This window comes from Trachurus japonicus, chromosome 10 (genome assembly GCF_045865225.1).
Source record: "Trachurus japonicus isolate A0001 chromosome 10, Traja_1.0".
NCBI lineage: Eukaryota > Metazoa > Chordata > Actinopteri > Carangiformes > Carangidae > Trachurus > Trachurus japonicus.
In genome coordinates this window covers 5,923,539-5,946,289 of record NC_140916.1, presented here as the reverse complement: position 1 = coordinate 5,946,289, position 22,751 = coordinate 5,923,539, and the positions used below count along the sequence as shown (strand labels likewise).

Genomic DNA, 22,751 nt, shown 5'->3' with positions numbered 1-22,751 from the left:
CTGAAAAAGCCCGCCAAAAAGGTGTAGCCTAAGGTTTCTGCTTAAACCTGACTCAGCTTCATCAAACATACCCTTTCCTTGTATATTCAAGCCTATATTTCTTCAGCATTTTGTTGGCTATAATGCCTCAATTTGCCAGACTTTATAAGCCCCTGAAAAACACATCAAAAGGAGTTATGCAAATCGACTGTGTCATAGGCAATATAACTTCCTACATGAGTTAAAAAGCAGCACTGGGACACGATCTTAGCCGCTTCGCTGTAATTCAAAAACCTCACCAGGAGACATTTAGAGAGTTCTAGAAATACATTATAAGCCTCATTAGTCATATTTGTAGGTATAGTGACCTACAGTATCACACTGTGAAATGACACTCTACCCATGGAGCTGCACAGGACCCCTGGCGGTGTATCCAGAACTGCTGAACACATTAGCCAGTTAATGGGGTCCTTATAAAGAGGAGGGGAGAGGAGGGGGAGAGTGGCAGCAGGGGAGCCAAAGTCAAAGGGCATGAAGGGGGCAGGGAAGTCATTGACGAGCAGATAGGGAGGCTGAGAGAAAGACTTTAGCAAGTTGAGGAGGGGAATGGAGCAAGAGAGAGGGGGGAAAAAAGGGGGAAGGAGGGAGAGGGGGAGAGGAAAGAGAGGGGTGAACCTCCTGAAAGACATAAATAGGCGAAAGAGGACTTGGAGCCTCGCAGTCACTCTTCCCGACAGCCACATCCACCGCTCTCCTCTCCCCTTCTCCTCACCTCCAGCCCTCCTCTCCAATAATCTGCTGCAACCCTTCATTCATCTGGAACCCTGAGAAAAAACAGTGAGTAGTTTCTGCACCGCACCGTCACCTTGTTGCTACACAACAGTACAGGGATACATGTACTCACATTTAAAAGATTGCACCAACTTCAAATTGAGGGAAGTGACAATTGCATTATAGAATGCTACCAAACTTGCATGCAACAGTGATTTATGAAAACATACTGTGTATAAATGACAAGAGATTAAAACTGATTGAAACCAGCGCTGCCATAACAGAGTTTCTATAGATGTCATGTTTTATATTTTTGGAAGAATTAGTGTGGCAATAAAATGCAAACATCTGCTGATAAATGTTAAACACATCTGGCTCTATTTTTGTGTTAATATGTCAGCATGCAAGGATGTGCTCCACATAAAAATAATTTACGTCACTCAGGAGAACACTTAACACCAGGACTTTTTATTGATCGAGGACACATATTAGTGTCAAAATCAAGCTGATAAGTGAGAGACTAGAGTTAAAGAGTGCAAGATTATGAGTGCCAAGTTACTGCTCCCTCTCTGGAGAATTAAAATACTGGATAGTCAGGAGGATATGATGACATATACGTATATAGTCAGGAAATTCACCTACAATAGCTTCATTCTGTTATAATAATTGAGGCAGAAATGTAGAGCTCACACGACTGCACCATCTACTTTTATTTTAATTAATGTCAGATCTCCCTCTGTCCATCCTGTGTTGCTTAGCTTGAGTTTGCAAGTCTAATCTGTTGAAAATAAACAGTGGAAAGGATTTACTTGAAAAATATTCCCTCTGACTCACATGCCCCACTTTAACTCAAGAATGACATGCACTGCTGCCAGAAAATTTGCCCTTCCCTCCCCTAATTCTCCTTCTCAGTCTCAGTCTCAGGCCATGTAACAGATCTTAGAGGAAAAATATGACCAGAAAAGTAGAATTGTCAATTAGCCAGAAAAATGATAGCCAATATTAAGATTTTAACAGAGTGTGGACATGTAGAAAAGATTGAATAAATCCTCTTCAGTGAAATCTAATTATTTGAATCCTTAGAATAAAGACAATATATTGGTAAAAAATGATGTGCACACTAGGCTGGGTGACTCAGCTTGACAAAAACTTCACTACTTACTTTTCTTCTCCTCCAGGTCCTCCAAGCTCCCCCAAACCAGCCCTCATTATCATGGACACCACAAAGACCATCCTCTCCATCTCTGAGGCGCTCTACCATCTGATTGCCATGATGCTGACACTGAGCCAAGGCTTTCATTCACTGCCCGTTCCTACTGACATCCCCGCCTTGTGCACAGCCTCAGAATCGGCCCAGTACAGGCTAACGTTTCACGGCAAGTGGACTCAGGCAGCTTTTCCCAAGCAGTATCCAGTCTACCGTCCTCCAGCACAGTGGTCAAACCTTATTGGTAAGTGCAGAGTTAAACTGCTTTGTGCACAGATTCTTTTTTTTTTATAAGAAGCAGATGTGGAAGGAAGGGGGTTCTGATTGGTTGCGTAACAGAAAGCTAATGTAGAAATATTTCATCTACTGACCCAAATAAAAAGGAGGATATTCAATTCAATAAGTAATCACTTTCAATTAGTGCAATAAAGGAAATCTTTTCAACATAAGGACAACTACAGTCATACAGCCCATCTATTATCAAAAAATCCAACTTTCTTTTTAATATCACTCGGTACATAAACTGCTAATTGCAACATCCATCTCTGAGCCTCTCCTTTCCCTCCTTCCCTCCCTCCCTCTCTGCTCTTAGGGGTGACCCACAGCTCTGACTACCACATGTGGCAGCGTAATGAGTTTGCCAGCAATGGAGTGAGGGAGTTTGCGGAGAAAGGCGAGGCCTGGACGCTCGTGAAGGAAGTCGAGACGGCCGGCGAACGCATCCAGAGCGTTTATGGGATCCTCTCCGCTCCCGCTGTTGTGGGAGGAACAGGCCAGATGAGCACTGAATTTGAGGTCTTCGCCAGGCACTCCTATGTAAGTCACTCTACACCTGGAAACCTTCAGTCTGAGTCAGGGCATTAAGTACACCAGAGGTCTTTTACTAGGTCAGTATATACATAACCTTGCACCACCAGGTCAAGTCTTACTTGTTGTGAAAACATCAATATTTTCTTATCTACAACACTTTTGGGTGCATTCATCTGGGTTTTCCCATTCAAATAGGTTTTAATTACAAGTGTGTTACTGTAAACTAGATCTGTTTTTAAAAAAATGCATGGTTGCTTGTGCATTTGCCCTTGTGAGGTTATTTGCATTGAGAATGCTGTGTTGCCATGTTGCAGCATTACAGCCATGAGTAAAATATTATAGCTAAAACCATTAAAAGAAATCAGACTAGAGACAAGTGACTTATTAGCCAGGTAGTAACTTAACATAACACTGCTACCTTAAGATAATAAAGAGTAATATTATGAGAAAGAGCACATTATATTCTTTTTAACAAGGTTGGTGCAGCAAAACTGTAAACGCTACCATAAAACCAACCCCAGACTCTTTTTTCCATATACTGCACCCTAAAGAGAGCTTCCAAAATGTAGTGAGCCTAATTTATGTCTCTGCAAATTATATAAAACTCTGTAGGAGTTGGCTGTTAAACATCCCACTGATGGGTCCCTGGCTGGGTTATAAAACCGAGGACACACCTGACACTATGTTAGGCTTGGACAAAGGACGAGACAGAGCTGGGAGAGAAGAGAGAGAAAGGAGGAGGTTTAGTTTGGAGGTGAGAGAAATGGAAAAAGTCCAGTTGGAGACTCAGGATGTTCACCAGCTCAAAACAAACTATACTTTAGCAATGAAATAACAGCATGTGTGCGAATGGAAATGATTGAAGTATTGGATTATGAATACCTAAAGATGATATTTGGTTGTAATTAAAAACATTATGAAGGCTTCACTTTACATTTGCCTCCAACAGAATAAAACTGTTTGTTTTATCAGTTTATTTGCCGTTGTTAAAAGTTAAATGAATGGATATATTCGATTAAAGTGGATAATAAAATCATTTTATAACAAAATTACAATGTGTAATGAAGGAGGCACATTATGGCTTTCATTTCCTTTTGTAACTCTGTGAATATAAGCGGAAAATGACTTTACCCATTTCTTCCTCTGTGGCTTTATCCCACAGTCCTGGACAAACCATAACATAACCCTAACAACCCTTTTACTTTCTCTGGCCCATGTCTTTCTCCTCTTCCATCTCCTTATCTCCACTTTCACCCACCTCTTCATTTCCCCCCTCTTAATATTTTTCTCTCTCCCTACGCTCCATCCTCCTCCCCATGCTCTACTTCCTCCATCTGCAGCTGTCGTTTGTCGTGCGTCTCATTCCAAGTCCAGACTGGTTTGTCGGCGTGGACACTGTCGATCTGTGCGATGGCGACCACTGGAAAGACAATGTGTCGCTGGAGCTTTTCCCATACGATGCAGGAACTGACAGCGGGTTCACTTTCTCCTCTCCTAACTTTGAGACCATCCCCCAGGACAAAATCACACAGGTGGGTCAATCGAAGCCAAGAGCAACATCGCATGGATCCAAAAACGGCTAATTACAAACCATTTGAACACATGTGAAGCTTGTTGTTGTGCACACACGCCCTGTTGCCTACAGATTATTATATTATCATTTAAAAATCAGCCAGCTGTTTCAAGTGATTCAGATAATTAGTCAGTTAATTAAATGACAGCAGATGAAATAAAGCTGATAATGAGAATAGCATTAGCATAGCACTCATAGATCAAACAGCGATTTAATCACAATTGATTAGTTTAAAGTGATACGCCAACATTTTTTTTCGTGTCTTGCCTCACTCCCGAGTCCATGACCAGCAGATAGACACCATCCTTTCGACTGTGCGTGCAGTAACAAGGGAGATATAGCCCGTATCGCTCGTAATTAGCTTAGCTCAAACGCTGGAAGTGTATGGGTAGTGTTAGCCTGCCTCCTACCCGAGCCGAAATCAGCAGTCAGAAGCTGATTTCATTTTAGCTCTAAACTCTGTAAATATATCACTTTATCGACATTTCAAACATTTTTAGGCGAGAAAGTAGCTGTCTAGATCGGCAGTGTGTCGTTAATTTGTCTAAATACCAGATGTTTACAATTTTGTTTGGACGAATTCAGCGCTACTCAAACTAGCTGTTGTGACCAACGCACTTCTGGTTACTTTCACAAAATAAAACACCCGTTGCCCTTTACATACAGAAAACCATGACGATAGAATTTGTGCTTTTACTTTGAAATAGAAAGCTAACCTACCCTCGATGTAGCTAGCTTGAACCAAAATAAACCTTCTTTGCTTGAACCCTCCGTTTTGACCGATCTCGTCCCGTTACCGGCATTTGACCGCTCAAGATGCCTTACCAGAGAGTTTTGTCAGCTCTGAGACGAAGATCGGTCCGTTTAGAGTTGCTGAAGAGTTTCTCTGATGACTTTAGGTGGAGGCAGGCTAACACTACCGATACACTTCCAGCGTTTGAGCTAAGCTAATTAGCGGTGCGCCAGCTCTGCCCGTATCTCCCTTGTTACTACACGCACAGTCGAAAGGATGGTGTCTATCTGCTGGTCATGGACTCGGGAGTGAGGCGAAACACGAAAAAAAAATGTTGGCGTATCCCTTTAACAACTATTGTGACATTCTCTTATGAAATCTACCAAAACATCTCCATTTTACATCTCCTGTAGTTCAACTTCAACTTTTCCCCTCCACAGATCACCGCGTCCTTCCCCAGCCACCCTGCCAACTCCTTTTACTACCCCCGTCTGAAGCACCTCCCGCCCATTGCTAAGGTTACGCTTACCAAGATAAAGAAGACGAACCAGATCATCAGCCTGCCTGTGGAGCCCACTCAGTCCAACCAACTGCCAACAGGAAATGAGATTGAGGAGGACACGCTCATAAGTAAGTCTGAAGAACACAAGGCGATGCACATTACTGGTTTTATGCTCGTCCACTTATTTACAGCTGAGGGTGTGAGCACGCAAAAAAGTATTTCAATGTATCCAACAAAGGCAATGAAGAAGACAGCAAGCTAGTAAACAACACACCATCTCAAATACTCAAGAACTTAAACATAGCTAACAAATTATAATAGATTTTATTAGTGAAACCAGTAGTTTAACACTACACCATACTCTAAGGTGCCATTTCCATTCAATGTGCAGTGATTCAATGATACCTACACTTTTAAACAAAAATAAAAAAGCTTTATCTTGTGTTAAAGTCAGACGTGAGATTATATACACAAAACCAGGAGCCTAACCCTAACCTTTGTATTTTGCTGACTCAGACAAAAGCATTTGCTAACCATTACAGGCCACACACAAGCTCAATTACTTCCAACCAGAAACCAAAGAAGCCAAGCAAGAGGAGGGCATGCATCAGAAAATGCCACGGGCACATCTGGCATCCAGTGGAAAAAGTCTAAAGATGAGAGAGGGAGAAAGTGAAACAGCATTTTTAAGAAAAGCTGTGTAGAAATTATGTACAATCAACGCTTGGGTCGTGAGTCAAAATGGGATACAGACACGCATGTTTTTTTTTTTAACAAGACCTGGATCCATAAGTTGAAGCTGGATTTACTTAATGTAGGTTCCCAGACAGTTAAACTTTAAGACTCCCTGTTGTACAGATTAGTGGTAACAGTAAAACAGTCTAACTGCAAGGACGAATAGGACGACAGCTTGGAAAAATAAAGATGAAGAGCGTGTCAAACTTCAAGTTAAGCCAACAATGCAGTAGTCAAACAACCTGTCAGTGTGACTGATGTTCTCCGATGTGACAGGATGGGGGAAAATGACCTTTTACAAAAACACAATTCACCGCAAAAAGTTTAACTAGATGACTCGACCAGGAAAAAAGTTTCTTTAAGGGGGAAAAAAAAAAAGAACCGATAGCGTGTCTGCCTGGCAGTGGAGCTGACAGTGCGGTAATCAGATTCAGTGTTGAGAATGACTGTAAAGGTTTGACTCAGCATCACAGACTACAAGTCCGTTCCCCTGACTACCCATCAACAAACAGCAGAGCGGGGCCAAGAATCTGTTGGGGTTTCCTGCCCTACTCCCAGTGCTCCATACTACCCCTGCAACTGTTTAGCCTTCCCTTGCTCCATTAAAACCTTCATCTCTTTCAAGACGTCTCCCTCAGGGGGTTGAACAAACATTTTCATTACAGATTTAGCATTCACCTGCTTAGGACTTTTTATCTACGACATACAGTGCTGACATAAAATAAGATAAATTAGCATTGCTTCTTGTAACATAAAGTTATACTTCTTAAAGTTCTTAATGGACGCACAAGATGAACGGAGATGTCAAAATCAGCCTTTACTTGACGTGCATGTCCAGCCCCTCCGTCCATCCGTCTGTCTGTCCATGCAGCTTCCATACCGCCTCCCATCCTTCTGCTTTTCTACTCCTGAACCCACAGCTAAGTCTGTGATACATATCAGCTGTATGCAAGGTCACAACAAGGTTGTCTGAGGTAGCTCAGCAGGTTCATGACATTGGAACGGGACAGTGAAAGCAATAAAAAAACAAAACATGATATAACCAAAGATTTCAATGATTGCATTACAGGTTAGCTGAAAAATCTTTAAGAAAAAGACAGCTCCATTTCCCTGCATTACAGATGAAGTGCATTATTGCAAGGCAATAAATCTCCATCTGCACTGTGGAGTTATTAAGTGATTCCTCTGTTTACTGTAAGGAGGGGGTATATTGGCTAAGAGCAAGCACAGTCAGCAAAGACTCAGTAAATGAAGGTTAAGAAAAAATAAAACAGAACTACAATTAAACATACTGCAAACACCAGCAGGACAGCCACTGCCAGGAATCTATAACGAGAAACTATGGGTTCATAAAGAGCTGCACACACAGCATGCCATCATTTACTGGAACTCCCTTTTATTATGGTTTTACTTTTTTAGTGCCAAACAAAGGTGGAGGAGCAGTGATTTTCCTGCTTATTATTTATTCCACTCCTTTCCATTCAAGTCTATAAAAGGACCCCCAAATATCAACTTACACGTGTCTATACAATAAACACAGTAAATGCTCCAAGAGTTAGAAAACAGCACCTCTAGAGAAAGGACAACCTAAACCTGAATGTTACTTAAGTTGTAACGCTCTCCTCTCCTCTGTCTGTGCAGATACCCCCCTGGACTGCGAGGTGTCAGTGTGGTCGCCATGGGGCTTGTGCAAAGGCAAGTGTGGAGACTCGGGCGTGCAACACAGGACACGCTATGTCCTCATGCATCCAGCAAACAACGGACTAGCCTGCCCCCTGCTGGAGGAAGAGAGGAAGTGCTTCCCAGACAACTGTTTATGACTAAGCCAGGACAGGAGGGAAAAGAAAGAAAGGAAGGAGAGGAGAGAGAAGAAAGAGAGGAAATCCAGGAAAGGGAGGAAGGGACGGAGACGACGAAACAACAGCAAAAGGTCTACTGTGTATTCACATGAGGCATAAATATGACGAACCAGACCTCTTTTTCTCCCTGGCCACGGCCCCTCCCTGTGGAGATGACCGGTGTACCGAGTGATAGTCTCACTATTTAATTGGGAGAGTTGAACTCAATCACATTGACAGATCTGACAGTACTAGAGAAGTGTAGTTTAGCAACACAGCTATTAGACACTAATTCAGTTTTGACAGACTGCCAATTTTGTGTGGGGGTAAAACAAAGCTGTTTTAGACACAGCCTCTAACTAAAAAAAACAACAACAACATACGTTCATATTATAAGTGGGTTTGGTCTGATATTTCTGAAGATCACAGACACTTGTTTGCCCACAGTGGATTATAACTCCCAGCAGGTTTAATCAAACGGATTTGTAAATAAATCCACTCAAATGACACTTAAGATCTAAAATCCACAAATCCAGGAAACACTTCCAAATCCAAATATTAGCTCCTGCACAGGGGAAAAACACTTCAATAGTTCCATTAAGCTGAAGTACTTCAAGTTAGGCCTCTGAACAATGCCGCATTATAAACATAATGTTTACAGAGACATTGTGGGTAATTTTCCTGAAGACAAAGAATATATTTATTGACAGGATTTTAACCTGTAGTGTACAGTATATCAAATCTGATAGCAATAGTTTGTATTCCTTTGTTACTGAGATATTAGTTCAATACAGAAAATATGTTTTTGGTTAATAAAAATGATAAAAATGTACAAAAAAATGTATGTTTTCTGTATGGTCAATAAAGTGTAAATATCTTTTAAGACAATGTCATCGAGACCTTTTTCATCAAGAAAGAAATGCTCCTTTTGAAAATTGAATATATTTTGAGTATATTTGCAGGTTTATTGTTGAACTTTACATGGGCAACAGTTGATTTTTCATGTGAGAAATTTCCATGATATGGACCGCACTCATTCTTTGGTGCTTTTGCTCAGTGTTTTGACTGCAAGCATGACTGTAAAATCTGAACCACACATTTAGGCTTACTTATATCTGGGTTCCCAAGGTAATATAACAAACACTGCAGGATCAAATTGACTATAGAGAGAAATACTTTTCACTGAATGGCCTGGATTTAGGCCCTGGTGTAGGCTCAAACTCGCCCTGATGAAGTGTTGGTCATAAAATGGATAAGGGTGCTCACCAACTATTTAAAAACAGCTCACCAAAGTCCTGAAGCCCTGAACTCTTATAGAGCTCAGCTCGTGCTGCAACATCCAGTGCAGCACACCTCACTATGAAGCTGGCGTCCCATCTAATAGACAGAACAGACACTGGTTACATGTAAAGCTACCTCTTTTTTCATATGTGAAACAGATAAAAATCACTTATGACCTTCCCGCCCCCTTTCCCACCTACCGACAGAGAAAGCATACTGTAGATGACAGATTGAATAGCAATAAGGGCTAAACATCTGGTGCAAGAAGAAGCTCCTTCCGTTTTGAATGACGAGGGAGGGGAAAATTACTGAGCAGATCCAGTTTCTGGCTTTCATTTACAGGAGTTTCATCAGCTAAGCCTGAGAGTGGTCAGATTTTAAGTGTATCCCCAGTGCAGTATATGATGAAGAATATCACAGGTGGTACCCATTCTCAAAACATAGGTTTACTGTCTGTTATATCATTTGTCTTGGTATGTTGAAGATAAACAAAAACTGGTCGAGTCTTTAACATGTATGTTTTTAACATATGAAGAAGATAATAATATACACATGATGCATGATAATTTACCTCGCCATAAGTTAAATACACTCACCAAGTACTTCATTAGAAACACCTGTACACCTGCTTCTTTATGAAATTGTCGAATCAGCCAATCATGCACAATGCATTACATGCTGCAGCTACAGCTTAGGACCCTCAGTTACTGCAGTTACTTAAACTGTTGGTGACAGACAGGCTGGTTGAGTGCTGACCTACAGTTTTCTTCACACACAAGTTTACGAAAAAAACAAAAACAAAAAACAGCCGGTGAGCAGCAGCTCTGCAGACAGACACGCCTTGTCGATGAGAGAGATATGGCCAGAATAGTTTCAAGCTGACAGAAAGGCTACAGTGACTCAGATAACAATCTCCGTTTTTAAAAATTGGTCTCTAAATGCTTAACATGCTGAACCTTGAGGTGCATGGGCTTCAACAGCACCACTTTGGGTGTCACACATGTCTGCCAAGAGTAGAAATCTCAACCTGCAGTGTGCAGGCTGCCAGCATACAGATGGTAAGGTCATCATTTTAAAAATGAGCAGAAATAATGAACCCAGCTTAACTTGTGTCAATGATCTGGTGATGGTGAAATAGTGAAGGCAACGTTTTCTTGACTCACTTTTAGCCTCTTAATACATATCACTTGTCCAGATGCCACAACTTGTCTGCATGTTGGAGCTCACCCCCCGTGTAGCCGATATAGCCACAAGTTACCATCTTTAGCACAATAATGTGCCATGTCACAAAGAAAAAAATAATCTCAAACTGGTTTCATCAACATGAATGGGAAGGCTGCTGAGGTACAGTGAACTCACTGTTAACAAATCTGAATCTAGTCCCTTGACAGAAGATTTTCTGCATGTAGAGTATGCACAACTGAATAAACTACAGAAATCATGTCAACATGGAGCCGAATCTCCAAAGTATGTTTCCAACATCTTGTGGAATCCAAGCCACAATTAAATATTAAATAACGTATTAGTGAAGTAAGTAAAATATGGTAATGGTAGCGCCAAATGGCACTAGATTACAAATATCTAATGGTAGTATTCATTAGAAAAATGTATTATTTAGATGTTTGCAGACACTACTAGAAGGGAATCCATTACATAAATGGCAGGTATAACAACATATTGATTTAGCATTCACGCTTTCTGTAAAACTACTGAAGTGTGGGAGGAGAGGGAAAGCTGACTCTTTGCTTACCTTCAGGATGACTTTTTACAGACGCTAAATATGAGAAGAGCTTATTCAGTGTGTGGGTGTGCTGGGGTTTACTTTATAAAAGTGACCTCATCTTAGGTAATGGCAACTATTGTATACAATGGTTTGGATTACAATTTCCCTTCAATTTCTGAGGGGATCTGCACTGTAGTACCAGACACAGGCACTGGTAACCCTTACTGTGTCAAAGGTTAAGAGGTGATATCCATACTTTAAAAAGGACTAGAAAATCTTGAAAGAATAAGAAATACACCTTAGTTGTAAGGCACATGAAGAGTTAATTTATCTTATTTGTAAAGCTTAAACATCAATCATATATTTTCCAGTGTACTATTAACATGCACATTGTTTGAAAAGAGGTCAGGCCCTGTCAAACACTGGTCTTAAACACCTTGCCATTGGCCGCCAGTTTAACCAGTCACAACACAACCAGAATGTCTCGTCACACAAAGCAGCAGCTGTGAATTTCTCACACTAGAAATATCTCCCTTGCAGCCCTCCACTCTACAGATCTGCTATAGGTGTATGTGGCTAAAGCAGATGAAAAATACCTCAACTGGGAATCTACACACAAAAAAAAGGGAAAGTCTAACTGAGCTACAGGTCAAACATTCAGTCACTGGGAAGGGTGTTGTAATCTAAAAGCTCATTGTTAACTGAAAATGGGTTTTCGAGGCATTGGCTTTTTGCTCCAGTGTTACCTGATGTTGGCAGCAGCCATGTATTTTGATCTCGGAGAGCAGGAGGAAAAATGCATCATTGAGGAGATTCCTGAGGACATGCTGGTGACCGGTGAGTCCTGCAGAAGGAATATTCCTCCTGAGTGTTGTTTACAATTTCAGCAGTAGGAATGAATGTGCAATTAGATTTTGAAAAGTGATATGTGAACCGGCTTGCCCACGCGACTTCTGAATCACCCAGTGGTGTTATATGAAGTTTCATGATATTAAGACATTAAGTGCAAAAGCCACTTGACTTTTATACTGCCCACATGCACATTGTACGTAAATGAATCACAACTGTGTGTGTTTTTGGAAGGATGTGTATGCATGCGCTCATGTGTGAGTGTTTCTTACCATCAGGTTATTTCTTGTTGGAGCCTTGGGATCTGAAGGGATTCAGCAACACCCCTCACTTTGGTGCCACTGTGACAGTCAGAGACCCAAACCATGAGGTACAGCACTGACGGGAACACTGTCCGTTTATCTCCAAGCCAGGGTCACACAAACCTGTGACCTTGCTGGTTTCTGCATTCAAACCAAACCTAAACGAGGTCAAAACCAAACCAACCAAATCCAATCAGTTTGACTGAATGTTAGAACTTCTAATCTCCATTGTGTTTACTCATAGCTGCAGAAATCTTGGCCTAACAGCATCTTTTCCTCTCCTCAGGTTGTGCTGTCTAAGCGTTATGGTAAATTTGGTAAATTTACCTTCACATCTCATGCTTCTGGTCAGCACTATCTCTGCTTCCAAACCAACTCCACTAGGTTTTCTGTATTTGCTGGAGAACGGCTGGTGAGATCTGCGGACACATGCACACACACACACACAAATAATTTAACATTAACATGTGAATTATTGCACTAATCATACAGTATAATATCACTCAGTAATGTTTGTGAAATGTGTCATGAAATGCACAATTAACATTATGTCTTCCACCTTTACACTTAACTGTATCTATAAACACACTGATAAAACAGATTTTTGCCATTATAAATATAGATATAAAACAGTTTAGAATCAGTCAGTACTCAGTAATCAGAAACAATCAATTAATTGTCTATTTACTGTGCCATACAGAAGCTGCATTTGGATGTTCAGATGGGAGAGCACACAATTGACCGCAACACAGACCATACTAAAGACAACATGCAGACGCTGGAGAACGGCCTCAGCCACCTCGTAGATCAGATGGTGTACATCATCAGGCAGCAGGAATACCAGAGGGTAAATGAGAAGTATTTTCACTGATGATTATCATTCACCCCGACGCTGAACTGACCTTTTAGCAACAGGAAGATTTCATGTATCTTTTCCCTCTTATCTGTTCTCCTCTCATTCAGGAGAAAGAGGAGGTGTTTCGTGAGATCAGCGAGGACACCAACAGTAAAGTGTTGTGGTGGGCGGTGGTGCAGACGTCCCTTCTGCTGTCAGTCGGTTTCTGGCAGATGAAACGACTCAAAGACTTCTTTGTTGCCAAGAAGCTTGTCTGACGATGGGATCGTGGCCTCTGACCTGTGAACAGTTTTCACCCTACTGCGTTGTCCACACCTCTCCCCAATCCTTAGTAAAGCAATAAATACAGTATCAAACAGTGGTGTAGTCTAATTTGTTGTAGTGGGTACAAGTACATAGCTACTGCTTTAGGTGGGTACATTGTTCATAGCCTACTACATCACAGTGAAAGTAAAAGAATAGGCTAATAAAAATGCAGGGACTTGGACAAGTGTATTATAATATTATGTATCATATTAAATTCAATTGAACAGGAAATTTGTGTTTTTCTCATTTTATGTTGATTTCTGTTGCCTTTTTAATATAAAAACACAGCACTCACAAATCACTTTGAATCTAATGTAACTTAGCCCCACTTTGAACTATACCAACAAAACAGCGTTTTAATGTCTAAAAAAATAATATTAATAACCATGGCTGTTTGGCTCTTCCCCAAGAAGTCAATGGTAGAAACATCGATTAAAATGCATTTATATTGCCAAAACGTTATTACCGGTATATGAACAACATTTAGGTTAACTTACTTACGGTATTACTCATGTTGTGGAACACAGAAGATAAACGCTGTTATTTCTCTTCTATTATCTGTTCCCTGATTTAAAATGCTTCTTTTTTTTATGATTTTCGTGCCCTTTGTAATTGCGTGTTTGAGGTTTGAATGCAAAGTTTGTCCCGGTCCGCCATGTTGTTGGTTACTCTCGTCTCGAACGCTTTGAAGATTCCGAGTTCCGAGTTCCGAGTTTTCTCGAACGCAGCATCACAACCGTTGATTGACGCATTGACGTTAACGGCAGCTCCGTTAGCATTTAGCTTAGTTAGCAGTGGGGTATCCTATACATCCATGATCCTGATCCAGGTAATAGATTACATTACATCTGTTTACATGTGAAAGACTACAAGAAATGTTGAACTGGCTTGAAAAGAAAAAAAAGGGGGGGAAACTCAGTGGTGACTGATGGAAAACAACATATCTAAACTGGTTAAAGCTAAATTAAAAACATTGATAGATAAGTTACGCCTGTTTTATAATATTTTAACCGGTTCTTGTCCCCCGGCTTCGTCTTTTTACAGGCCTTCAGATGTCGACCTGGATCTGCTGTAACTCCTGCTTTCTTTCCGTCAGTGCTGACCGTCAATTGGCTGTGACAACCTGTGGCCATATCATCTGCAGTGTCTGTTATCAGAAAGGTGAGTCATTAATAAAACACTCACTGACTTTGTAGGCTAGTTACCTGTAGCTGCGGGCTTGGGCCTGCGGCTGTAGGAGGCCTGCTGCTGAAAACACGATGAGACAGGGACATCTGTTGGACTTCAAGCGATACTGCAGAGAGGAAAGCTTAGTTTTTACACCGGATGCAGTATTTTAAGGCCTGTACATGAACGTTACTCCACAAGAACAGAAAGATTTGTTCTCTTCTGTAGGACTGCAAGAACAGAAAGTTGTCATTAGTTTCTCTGCAGCTTGTTTTTGACATAAAACCTTTGTCTTGTTTGGTGTTCAACAACTATTGTGTGACCTGTCAGAAATGAAAATTGAAGTTCTGCACCTGAGTTGCTCCTGAGGTATGAAATGTGTCCTGGTCAGAACTAACTTTGTTCTTCTTGCCACCTTGAGAAAACAAACAAATTTCTCTGTTCTTGCGGAGTATGTACAGGACACGAAAAAAAAAAAAAAGACAACAGAAGACGGGTAAATGAGTAGCACATATGAAATAAATCTTCCAGGGACAGATGATGACTTATAGTTTTTGTAGGAAGGAGTGCAATGGTTCCCAGATCCTCCAAAATGTGTACTATTTGTGATTAAGGTCATGAGTCATCTTCTCAAGAGGAATAAGAGCAGCAATCTGCTAGTAGCCTATATCCACATGTCTACTGTTATGTGGGGACCTGGGGAGTTGACCACCGCAGCAAGATACATTTTTTAGACAGCCCCAGAAACAAAATAATTATTAACAGAGATCTGGTATCTGTGTCTGGAGTATGGCCCCCATACATTTCTGAACTCCTGTCCCCTTTCCCCATTTCTCCCTAGCTTTTAACTCTCCCTCATTTTAACAGTGCCTGATTTGATTCACTTCTTACAATCCATAGTTTCATCATAATGTCTTTTTCTCTTAACGTTTTCTTTTGTTGCTGTTTTGCATATTTTGTCTTGCTGTAAAGCACTTTGGATCAATCTCTGCATTGTATTGAATGTGCTATATACAGTAAAGCTGAGTTAAGTTGAGTTGATATTGTCCTAATCTCTGATCCTGTCATGCTATGTCAGTGAGTGCTTATCATATCCTCAAATGAAATAAGAGAGAAATGACACTATTCAGCACTGGATGTGAGAGCTCATGGAGCTAGCTCCCTTGATCCCACTGTGGGGACCACAGATCATATTCATAAGCCACAGGTCTGTTCCTGAAGGATCTCATTTCAATCAAACTATTATATTTCAATTCGCTCCGGCTGCCAGAGTTATATTCAGGGGGGTTGCATTCAATTAATTTTGTGTCTCATATGGAAACACTCTGAAAAGTCCTTTTGTTCAGTTTGTGTACTGGATTCAGGCTCTACATGTCCTCCTTTCAGTCTGATCCTGCAGTGATTATCCACTTTACAATGTTTTGTATATAGCCTATAATTACATCTTTTCTTTCAGGCAAACAAGGCAAGTGTTTGATATGCAACGCCAAATGTCAAGTATCACCTATCTCTGACAAAGTAAGCATCTTTCTTCTCATTTTAACGGCATCATCATCACTGTGTGGTTGTGGGGCTGTCTGCATAGGATAATATCACACATCATTTTGCAATCCTCATGTGGACGATGTCTTTGTTTCAGTGCAGTTCAGAGGTGAAGGCCTTGTTTTCTGACATCAACGTTGTGGCAACGAAACACTTCACAGAAGTCAGCAAAGTTCGGTCATCCTCTTGTTTCACATCATAAAATAGTCATATTAACTTTTCCGATTTCTGCACTAACCTCAAAACTGCAGTATTATTCCATAAGTCAGTTCAAGATGGTCTGCACAAAAAGCTGTGTTGTAGGGTTGTTTATCAAGCAATATGTATTTTAATATTATCTCCCGGTGCAAATCTCACATAACTCCGTTTCCTCGCTCCTCTCAGGTTCTCATGTTTCAGGCAAGACATCAAAACAGACTGTTGACTCATTACCAACAAAGGGTGAGGGATGTTTGTATGTTTGTTGGTGTGAATCTGTGTATTTTCCCAAATTTCCCAAATAATGGATAGTATTTTTTCATAGTATTCCAGTGTCAGCACATCACTTAACATTTGATCAATTACAGAATGATAAACTAGAGGAGGTGTTCGTCAAGATGAAGCAAGAAATGCATCAGATGACAAAGTGAGCTTTCTTGATTTATTTTCTTGTGATTTATTATGAAAATGTGTGGTTACTTTCTCTATTCATTTTTTTTAATTTTTCATCGCTTTAAAGGAAGCTGAATGAACAGAGTGCTTACATCTCAAAACTGGAAAACTCTCTTCAGCATCAGAGGTACAGCACAGAGTCCACACTGATCTGTAGTATGCCTCTTTCCAAACCACACTGTCTTTATTTTCCAAAGTGTTTGCTAACAATTATTTGGCCGATGTTTCATTATAGTTTCCCCTTTCTCTTGATTTTTTATCATTCTTCGTCCACACACTATTTATGCACGAAGTATCAGATCTCCTACTGGATGTAAAAGACTAAATAAGGATCTATGCAGGCTGTGAAAGTGCTAATGACTTGGAAATAAATGCTGGCGTGTGACTTGTTGGACTTGGCTGCACCTCAGCACAAAAACGTCTTTACAATGAGCTGGCTGTTATGCGTCACCACTCGCTAGGTGTCACTCCTGGCACATCCACTCCTGGCCTGTTTCATCCAGAACCGAAGGAGTTTAAAGGGGCAGTGTTTTGGTTTTTTAAGAGAGCTAATTATCATGAACTAATGGTTTTTTGTGTCCAAGAGCAAATCATTCTGGATGAAACAAATAGTACAGCCTACAGAGCCACTAGGACCTTAAAGAAAAAACCTCAATCCAAATGATTTTCCTGTCTTCAGGCCACATTGAGGGGACACAGATCTTCCCCTCTTCTCATGATCGCTTTCTGTTTTGAACTGATTTGAACCTTTTATGTTGCTCTTCTCTCACAGCGTCAAAGCTTCTTCAGCGTCTCAGATGAGACACAGTTCTCAAACTCCACTCGGACCTAAACCAGGTAATAAATAATCATGTACTGTACTGGTCTGTACGGCACACAGACACTCAATTTATCATATTTTTTCAATATTTTATTCACTCTACTAGCATTGTCATCAGTGTTATGGTTGATGATTGTGTTTTAGTGTTAGATATGCTACATATTTTATACTGGCCTACTCAACCAAGTCAAGATGAGTCCAAGTCCAGATAAAAGTGCAGCAGATGTTCCTCATACTGGTCTGTTCTTGTTGCTTACAGTTAGTCACTGTGATTCTTACTTACTCAATGCAGACATTCGTGTTTTTAAAATGGGATTTCAAGCGTTGAATTACTTTCAACTGTGATCTGTGATCTTGACAAGACGTGCAACAGTGACCAGTCTCGAGCACTGATGAGAACCTGATTTAAAGGGTAAAGGATCACATTTGGTAACAGAAACATCAGTGTTCAACATTCAGATTCACTCTTATTTCTTACCTTGGCCAGTCAAGACTTCTACTTGTTGCATAACGTCTGTTCCGCCAAATTCTCCAAACAGGGCTATTTGAACAAAAAAGGACTAAGGAGAGCAAGAGCAGGCTTATGTAACCAGACTAGAAACTCTTACGCTTAAAGGGACATTGTGTAACTTCTCCTGTTGTCTATTCACGAAAATCGATTATTTGGTTCAAAAGTACGTTTTTCATTCATCAATAATTACCCCCATCAACAAACTGAAGTGTTCCTTTCAGCTCTGAATTAGCCGTTCATATCATTCATATCTACATGGAGCGGGTAAGCTCGGTGCTGGCTGCCATGTTGTCGTGTCGCCATGTTTTTACGTTCAGTGGCAGCGTGACGGTAGGAAACCACGGAAACTCAGCGGAGACACCGGAGCTGTCGGCTCAGGTGGAGGTGGCGTCTGTGAAGAGTCACCGTGGTAACGCAGTGAGGAGGAATGGAGCGTTACACTGATGCTGCATTCACCTGCAGTCGGGCAGACGGCCGTCGGTAACGAACCAGATGCCATTTTAGTCACAGAAGTCCAGAGAAAGCCGGTAAAACGTGGGTCAGGTAAACGATACGACATCGCCATGACAACATATTGTCACGTGTATTGTAATGTTTTGCCTCGTGCTGACGGACCACTTCTTTACATAGAGGCTTGTTTATGCCGTTACGTGCAGCGGCTGTTGTCCGTCTGCTGTCTGCCCAATTTCACGTGAATGCAGCATGAAAAATACGATTGAGTTGCTTGCGATATACAACCGCACCGCTAGATGGGAGGAATTCCTACACAATATACCTTGTAATTAGGCCACCGAACAACCATCCAACTGGCCTCAAGTCAGTGTCGCCTATGGACGTTTTCACATTTACCACATAGCTACAAATAACTTCTTCGTCAATAATAGAAGATGTTGATGCAGTAGGTGTTGATGTGTTTGCTGTCAGTCTTACAGATCCCGTTCAACTCTCCCGTGTCCCTCTCACGACACTCCTCAGTCACCAGCGTGTGAGTATTTCTAATATCACCAACCTTCCTTTTCTCTGTTGTTTCTCTTCATGCTGTTTTGTTTTAATTCTGCCCTTATTTGCCTCTCACCTCGCCACAGACCTCGGAGGTGAGAGGGAATGTAGGAGGTATTTCACAGTGCAAACAAGCTATAACCTGGGTTCAGGCCCGGTGTCTTATGTTAGCTTTAGCTGCTGTATGGCTTTGCCCTGCCCTTCGGCTATCTACACACACACACACACCTGAATAAGCTAAGCTTTGCTTGGGTTTAGTCAGGAATCCCTGTTGGGTTTCCTAGACACCGTTGACACAGGATTGATTGGCTTCCTGAATTTAATAGTGCAAATGTTGTTTTATCCTCAGAGACTTTAGTGAAAAGCGGCGCAGACGACGGATGGCTGATATTAACCCCGGTTTCCAGTGTTACCACCATTACTGCAGTGTGAATTAGTTTTGATTCAGAGAGAACAATCTGTTTTCTGCTAGATGTAATTTGGGGATGTTTATGACAATAATTATGTATTTATTTTATATGATGCTTGTCAAAATACTTCGTAAATCTAATGCGAATTTGATCTCAGTAAAAGTTTCACAAGATTTATGACTTTTCATTTTTTGAGAAGCCAAGCAAAGCCGCTTGGAATGAAACAGTAAATGTTGCTACTGCATAGATCTTTGTCTTGTTACTGAAAAGTTAAAAAAAAACAACAAAAAAAACACACACACACATCAGGCGCCACTGCGGGTTTCAGCCAAATGAACCCGAGCAGACTAATGAAGTGTGTTCTCCTGTCTGGCAGCGTGGAAAACATGGACGTGGATGAAAGGAGTCTGTTCAGGAAAGTAAGTTCCAGTGTTTCTCTTCCAGTGAAAGTCCATATCTGCCATTCGTCTAATACGGTGTAATATAAAAAGATCTGCCAAGACGATACTACACCTTGCTATCTAATTCATCACTTTAGTGGATGGAAAATAAAAAGCCAGAACAAGCCAATAAAAAGTGATGATTTGCACTGATTCTCTCCGTGTGTCTGTCTTTCAGCCCAACACTGTCCCCAGACTGTCGTTAATCAGTCCTCCACAAGATGGACGAATGGGTATGTGCTCTGCTCCACCTGTCATAAAACTGCACTTTTACTGTTAACTGTAAGAAGAGCGTGTCAAGTATTGGCCGTGAACTTGTGTCTGTTTTGCCCATTTCACTGGTGGTGTCATAACTCTTGAGAAGAATATCTGCTTCGTTTGATTTCCCCTCACCTTGAATGTGCAACACTGATGCTGCTTCTCTGGGAAATCCCATGTGTTGTGTTACATAAGACGTAACACAATCGAGTCTCAGTGTCTGGTAAATATCTGCATCTAAAGTTGCACACTGAAAAAAATGAGGTGTCACACGGATACAGGCTGAATCCTGTTGCAGCTCAGCCGTGTTCGGGGGTTTATGGACGCCACAGTTGACCACACACAGTGATTAAACCAATGCAGATGTTGCCAGTTGTGTTTTTTGGGGGATTATACTATACATGCTGAGCTCCTCCCTTCTGATTATGTGAATTAGTCAATTAAGGGATTTGAGGGATAAATTAGGTGACAGCTCCATAGTGCCGTCCGTATTTTCCCATTGTGTATTATTTGTTTTAAAGTCAATATTATATAGAAGAAAACCATAATACGTATATAACCAGCATCAGATTGATTGGACTTATTAAATGCTGCGGCTATTTAAAGACTCAGCTGACAGATTGATTTATTGTTACTACAAGTTAGGATGACATGTACCATTTATTATTCTATTCTCCATAGCAGATGGTTGTGTTCATGCCATAGGTGTTTTTCCCTGTCGGATATTGTGAGCTATTAATTACTCTGGAAGATGACTCACCCATTTATCTTGTCTTCTTTGAGATATTTTCCGCTTGAAACTTACCACACACAGGTGATGTGATGGAAGAAAATACACATGAGCCAGTAATGACCCTGAAAATATGTCATGTGTTTTTAAAATCATTATGAGCCATTACGTGTGTTAAGAACTGTGTTAAACATTAACCGTGGATTTATCCGGTGTCATATTTAGGCACCGTCCCTCACAGATCGTCCAGTCACAGCACATTGGCCAACCACTCTGCCCGCTCTGCAACAGTCAGGTGACTCATTTAATTAATTATAGTCATCATTATAATGTTTATATCTGTTTCTAGAATATCTCTTACATCTTTGGGTTTTCCAGTATAAATGGATCTGTGGAGTTTTCATAAATTACAAAAAGCCTTTTAAGCTGCTCATTAAAGTCAATTGATGTATTATTTAGTTTTGTTTTTCATGGCTTAATTTAACTAAAGAACTTGAAGGATGAGTTGGGTTTCTTCACAATCCATGAAAGCCTGATTAATATTATTCCTCAGCACCATAAAGCTCATCATGTTTCTTTAAAAAATGAACTTGTTTCTTTATTACAATCATCACAACCACTGTTGTTAATCAAATCCAAATACACAGCTGAAAACTCAGAGAGAGAACACCAGTTTACTTGAGTTTGATTATAATTGGCTAAAAACCAGAGGGCAACTGTCCATAATTACCCTTGGAAAAAGTGAAGGTCTGTATTGGTGAGATGGGAACATCTTGGAGAATTGGTGCTAACTAAGCTGCTGCTAAGCTTTTGGTCTTTTCATGGCCTCTGTTGACACTAATACAAGTGCTGTGTAACATATTTCTAACTGTGAAGTGTGTTTTCTGTACTTTATGTAATGATTTGTGTTGTGTTTTAGTGAAAGGAAACAAAAACTAACAAATATTTGTGTATTTAATCTCATACAGTATCACCTGCCACCTTGCTTCTAGCTATTACAAAATCTGTGCATGTTGCTCACACAAAACAAATCCTCTCTCAAAAACTGTCTACAACACTGTGTGTGAGTGAATTCTCTTGTCTCAGTCGTTTTCAGGGAGCATCGTTGACTCCGGATATTTCATACGGCCACGGCTCTGGATGGAAGTCCCCTGTCTTCAATCCTCCCTCCTCCTTTAGACGCTCCATCTCCTCCCTCCATGTCTGCCTTCCTCCTTAACAGACACTACACAGAGAAAACGACATGAAGCCTCTAGAGGAAATACACCTGGCCCCTGACATGTACACAGAGGTATTTGCGTCTCTCAGACCCTGAAATGAGTCACTAGCCGATGTGTTTGCTGTTTTATAACGACAATGGATTCACAGGTGACATAAAATGTGTTCATCTCGTACCTGTAGTTCCATGATATAACTGTAAAGCCAATTGCACTGTTGTTTAGTTGCATTTTTTCGGGTCTCCTCGTCAAATAAAGAGCTAAAATGAGGACATGAGGCTTTTTGTTGTTGAATGAAACAGAGGCTTTATGTCACACTGCAGATATCCTGCTCCACTCATCTCTATGATGGCGTAGTTGAAGGTTATTAAAGGTTACTCATTCTGCGTTGGTGAGCTGCCTGTGTTGAAGTGAAAGTGAATTACATGCAGTAATCCAGCAGAGACACCTACAACAAGCCTCAACCCCACAGAGCCTCACAAGCTCTGACGTGACGCTGGCTCTGTTGCACCAGCACCTGTTCAATTTACAGAGATAAACT

The 22,751-nt window shown here is 40.9% G+C and overlaps 3 protein-coding genes and 1 long non-coding RNA gene across 4 annotated transcripts in view; 3 read left to right on the top strand and 1 right to left on the bottom strand.

Annotated features, from left to right (window-relative positions):
• Positions 1-12,725, bottom strand: part of LOC146979307 (uncharacterized) — a 33,719-nt gene extending 20,994 nt beyond the window's left edge. Inside the window, exons 1-3 of the long non-coding RNA XR_015036860.1 lie at positions 12,631-12,725; positions 12,274-12,342; positions 11,899-11,996 (exon numbers count right to left, since the gene is read on the bottom strand). This is a non-coding gene — a long non-coding RNA (uncharacterized LOC146979307). The remainder of the gene's footprint in view (positions 1-11,898; positions 11,997-12,273; positions 12,343-12,630) is intronic.
• On the top strand, positions 697-8,373 carry spon2b (spondin 2b, extracellular matrix protein). The gene is made up of 6 exons (XM_085789044.1): positions 697-816; positions 1,929-2,201; positions 2,550-2,773; positions 4,108-4,299; positions 5,514-5,703; positions 7,952-8,373. The coding sequence occupies exons 2-6, from the start codon at positions 1,964-1,966 to the stop codon at positions 8,128-8,130; spliced, it is 1,023 nt and encodes a 340-aa protein (XP_085645170.1). The 5' UTR covers positions 697-816; positions 1,929-1,963; the 3' UTR covers positions 8,131-8,373.
• LOC146979306 (transmembrane emp24 domain-containing protein 11) lies at positions 11,700-13,494 on the top strand. Its single transcript, XM_085789045.1, has 5 exons — positions 11,700-11,989; positions 12,280-12,371; positions 12,590-12,715; positions 13,004-13,150; positions 13,267-13,494. Exons 1-5 carry the CDS (start codon positions 11,860-11,862, stop codon positions 13,414-13,416), a joined length of 645 nt encoding a protein of 214 aa, XP_085645171.1. The 5' UTR covers positions 11,700-11,859; the 3' UTR covers positions 13,417-13,494.
• A 975-nt stretch (positions 13,495-14,469) lies between these two features.
• rnf212 (ring finger protein 212) lies at positions 14,470-22,482 on the top strand. The gene is made up of 12 exons (XM_085788683.1): positions 14,470-14,626; positions 16,089-16,150; positions 16,272-16,346; positions 16,559-16,615; positions 16,741-16,799; positions 16,893-16,952; positions 17,598-17,662; positions 19,081-19,141; positions 19,942-19,984; positions 20,184-20,238; positions 21,219-21,288; positions 22,080-22,482. Exons 1-12 carry the CDS (start codon positions 14,518-14,520, stop codon positions 22,210-22,212), a joined length of 849 nt encoding a protein of 282 aa, XP_085644809.1. The 5' UTR covers positions 14,470-14,517; the 3' UTR covers positions 22,213-22,482.
• Positions 22,483-22,751: the final 269 nt, after the last annotated feature.

Excerpts from the sequence above, each read along its gene's own strand:
- spon2b (XM_085789044.1), top strand. The coding sequence starts at position 1,964 with ATGGACACCACAAAGACCATCCTCTCCATCTCTGAGGCGCTCTACCAT. Across the intron at positions 2,202-2,549 it reads ACAGTGGTCAAACCTTATTG|GGGTGACCCACAGCTCTGAC; the intron begins GTAAGTGCAGAG and ends CTCTGCTCTTAG. Across the intron at positions 4,300-5,513 it reads CCCAGGACAAAATCACACAG|ATCACCGCGTCCTTCCCCAG; the intron begins GTGGGTCAATCG and ends TCCCCTCCACAG.
- LOC146979306 (XM_085789045.1), top strand. The coding sequence starts at position 11,860 with ATGGGTTTTCGAGGCATTGGCTTTTTGCTCCAGTGTTACCTGATGTTG. Across the intron at positions 11,990-12,279 it reads TGAGGACATGCTGGTGACCG|GTTATTTCTTGTTGGAGCCT; the intron begins GTGAGTCCTGCA and ends TCTTACCATCAG. Across the intron at positions 12,716-13,003 it reads TATTTGCTGGAGAACGGCTG|AAGCTGCATTTGGATGTTCA; the intron begins GTGAGATCTGCG and ends TGTGCCATACAG.
- rnf212 (XM_085788683.1), top strand. The coding sequence starts at position 14,518 with ATGTCGACCTGGATCTGCTGTAACTCCTGCTTTCTTTCCGTCAGTGCT. Across the intron at positions 16,347-16,558 it reads ACTTCACAGAAGTCAGCAAA|GTTCTCATGTTTCAGGCAAG; the intron begins GTTCGGTCATCC and ends CGCTCCTCTCAG. Across the intron at positions 17,663-19,080 it reads TCCACTCGGACCTAAACCAG|TCTTACAGATCCCGTTCAAC; the intron begins GTAATAAATAAT and ends GTTTGCTGTCAG.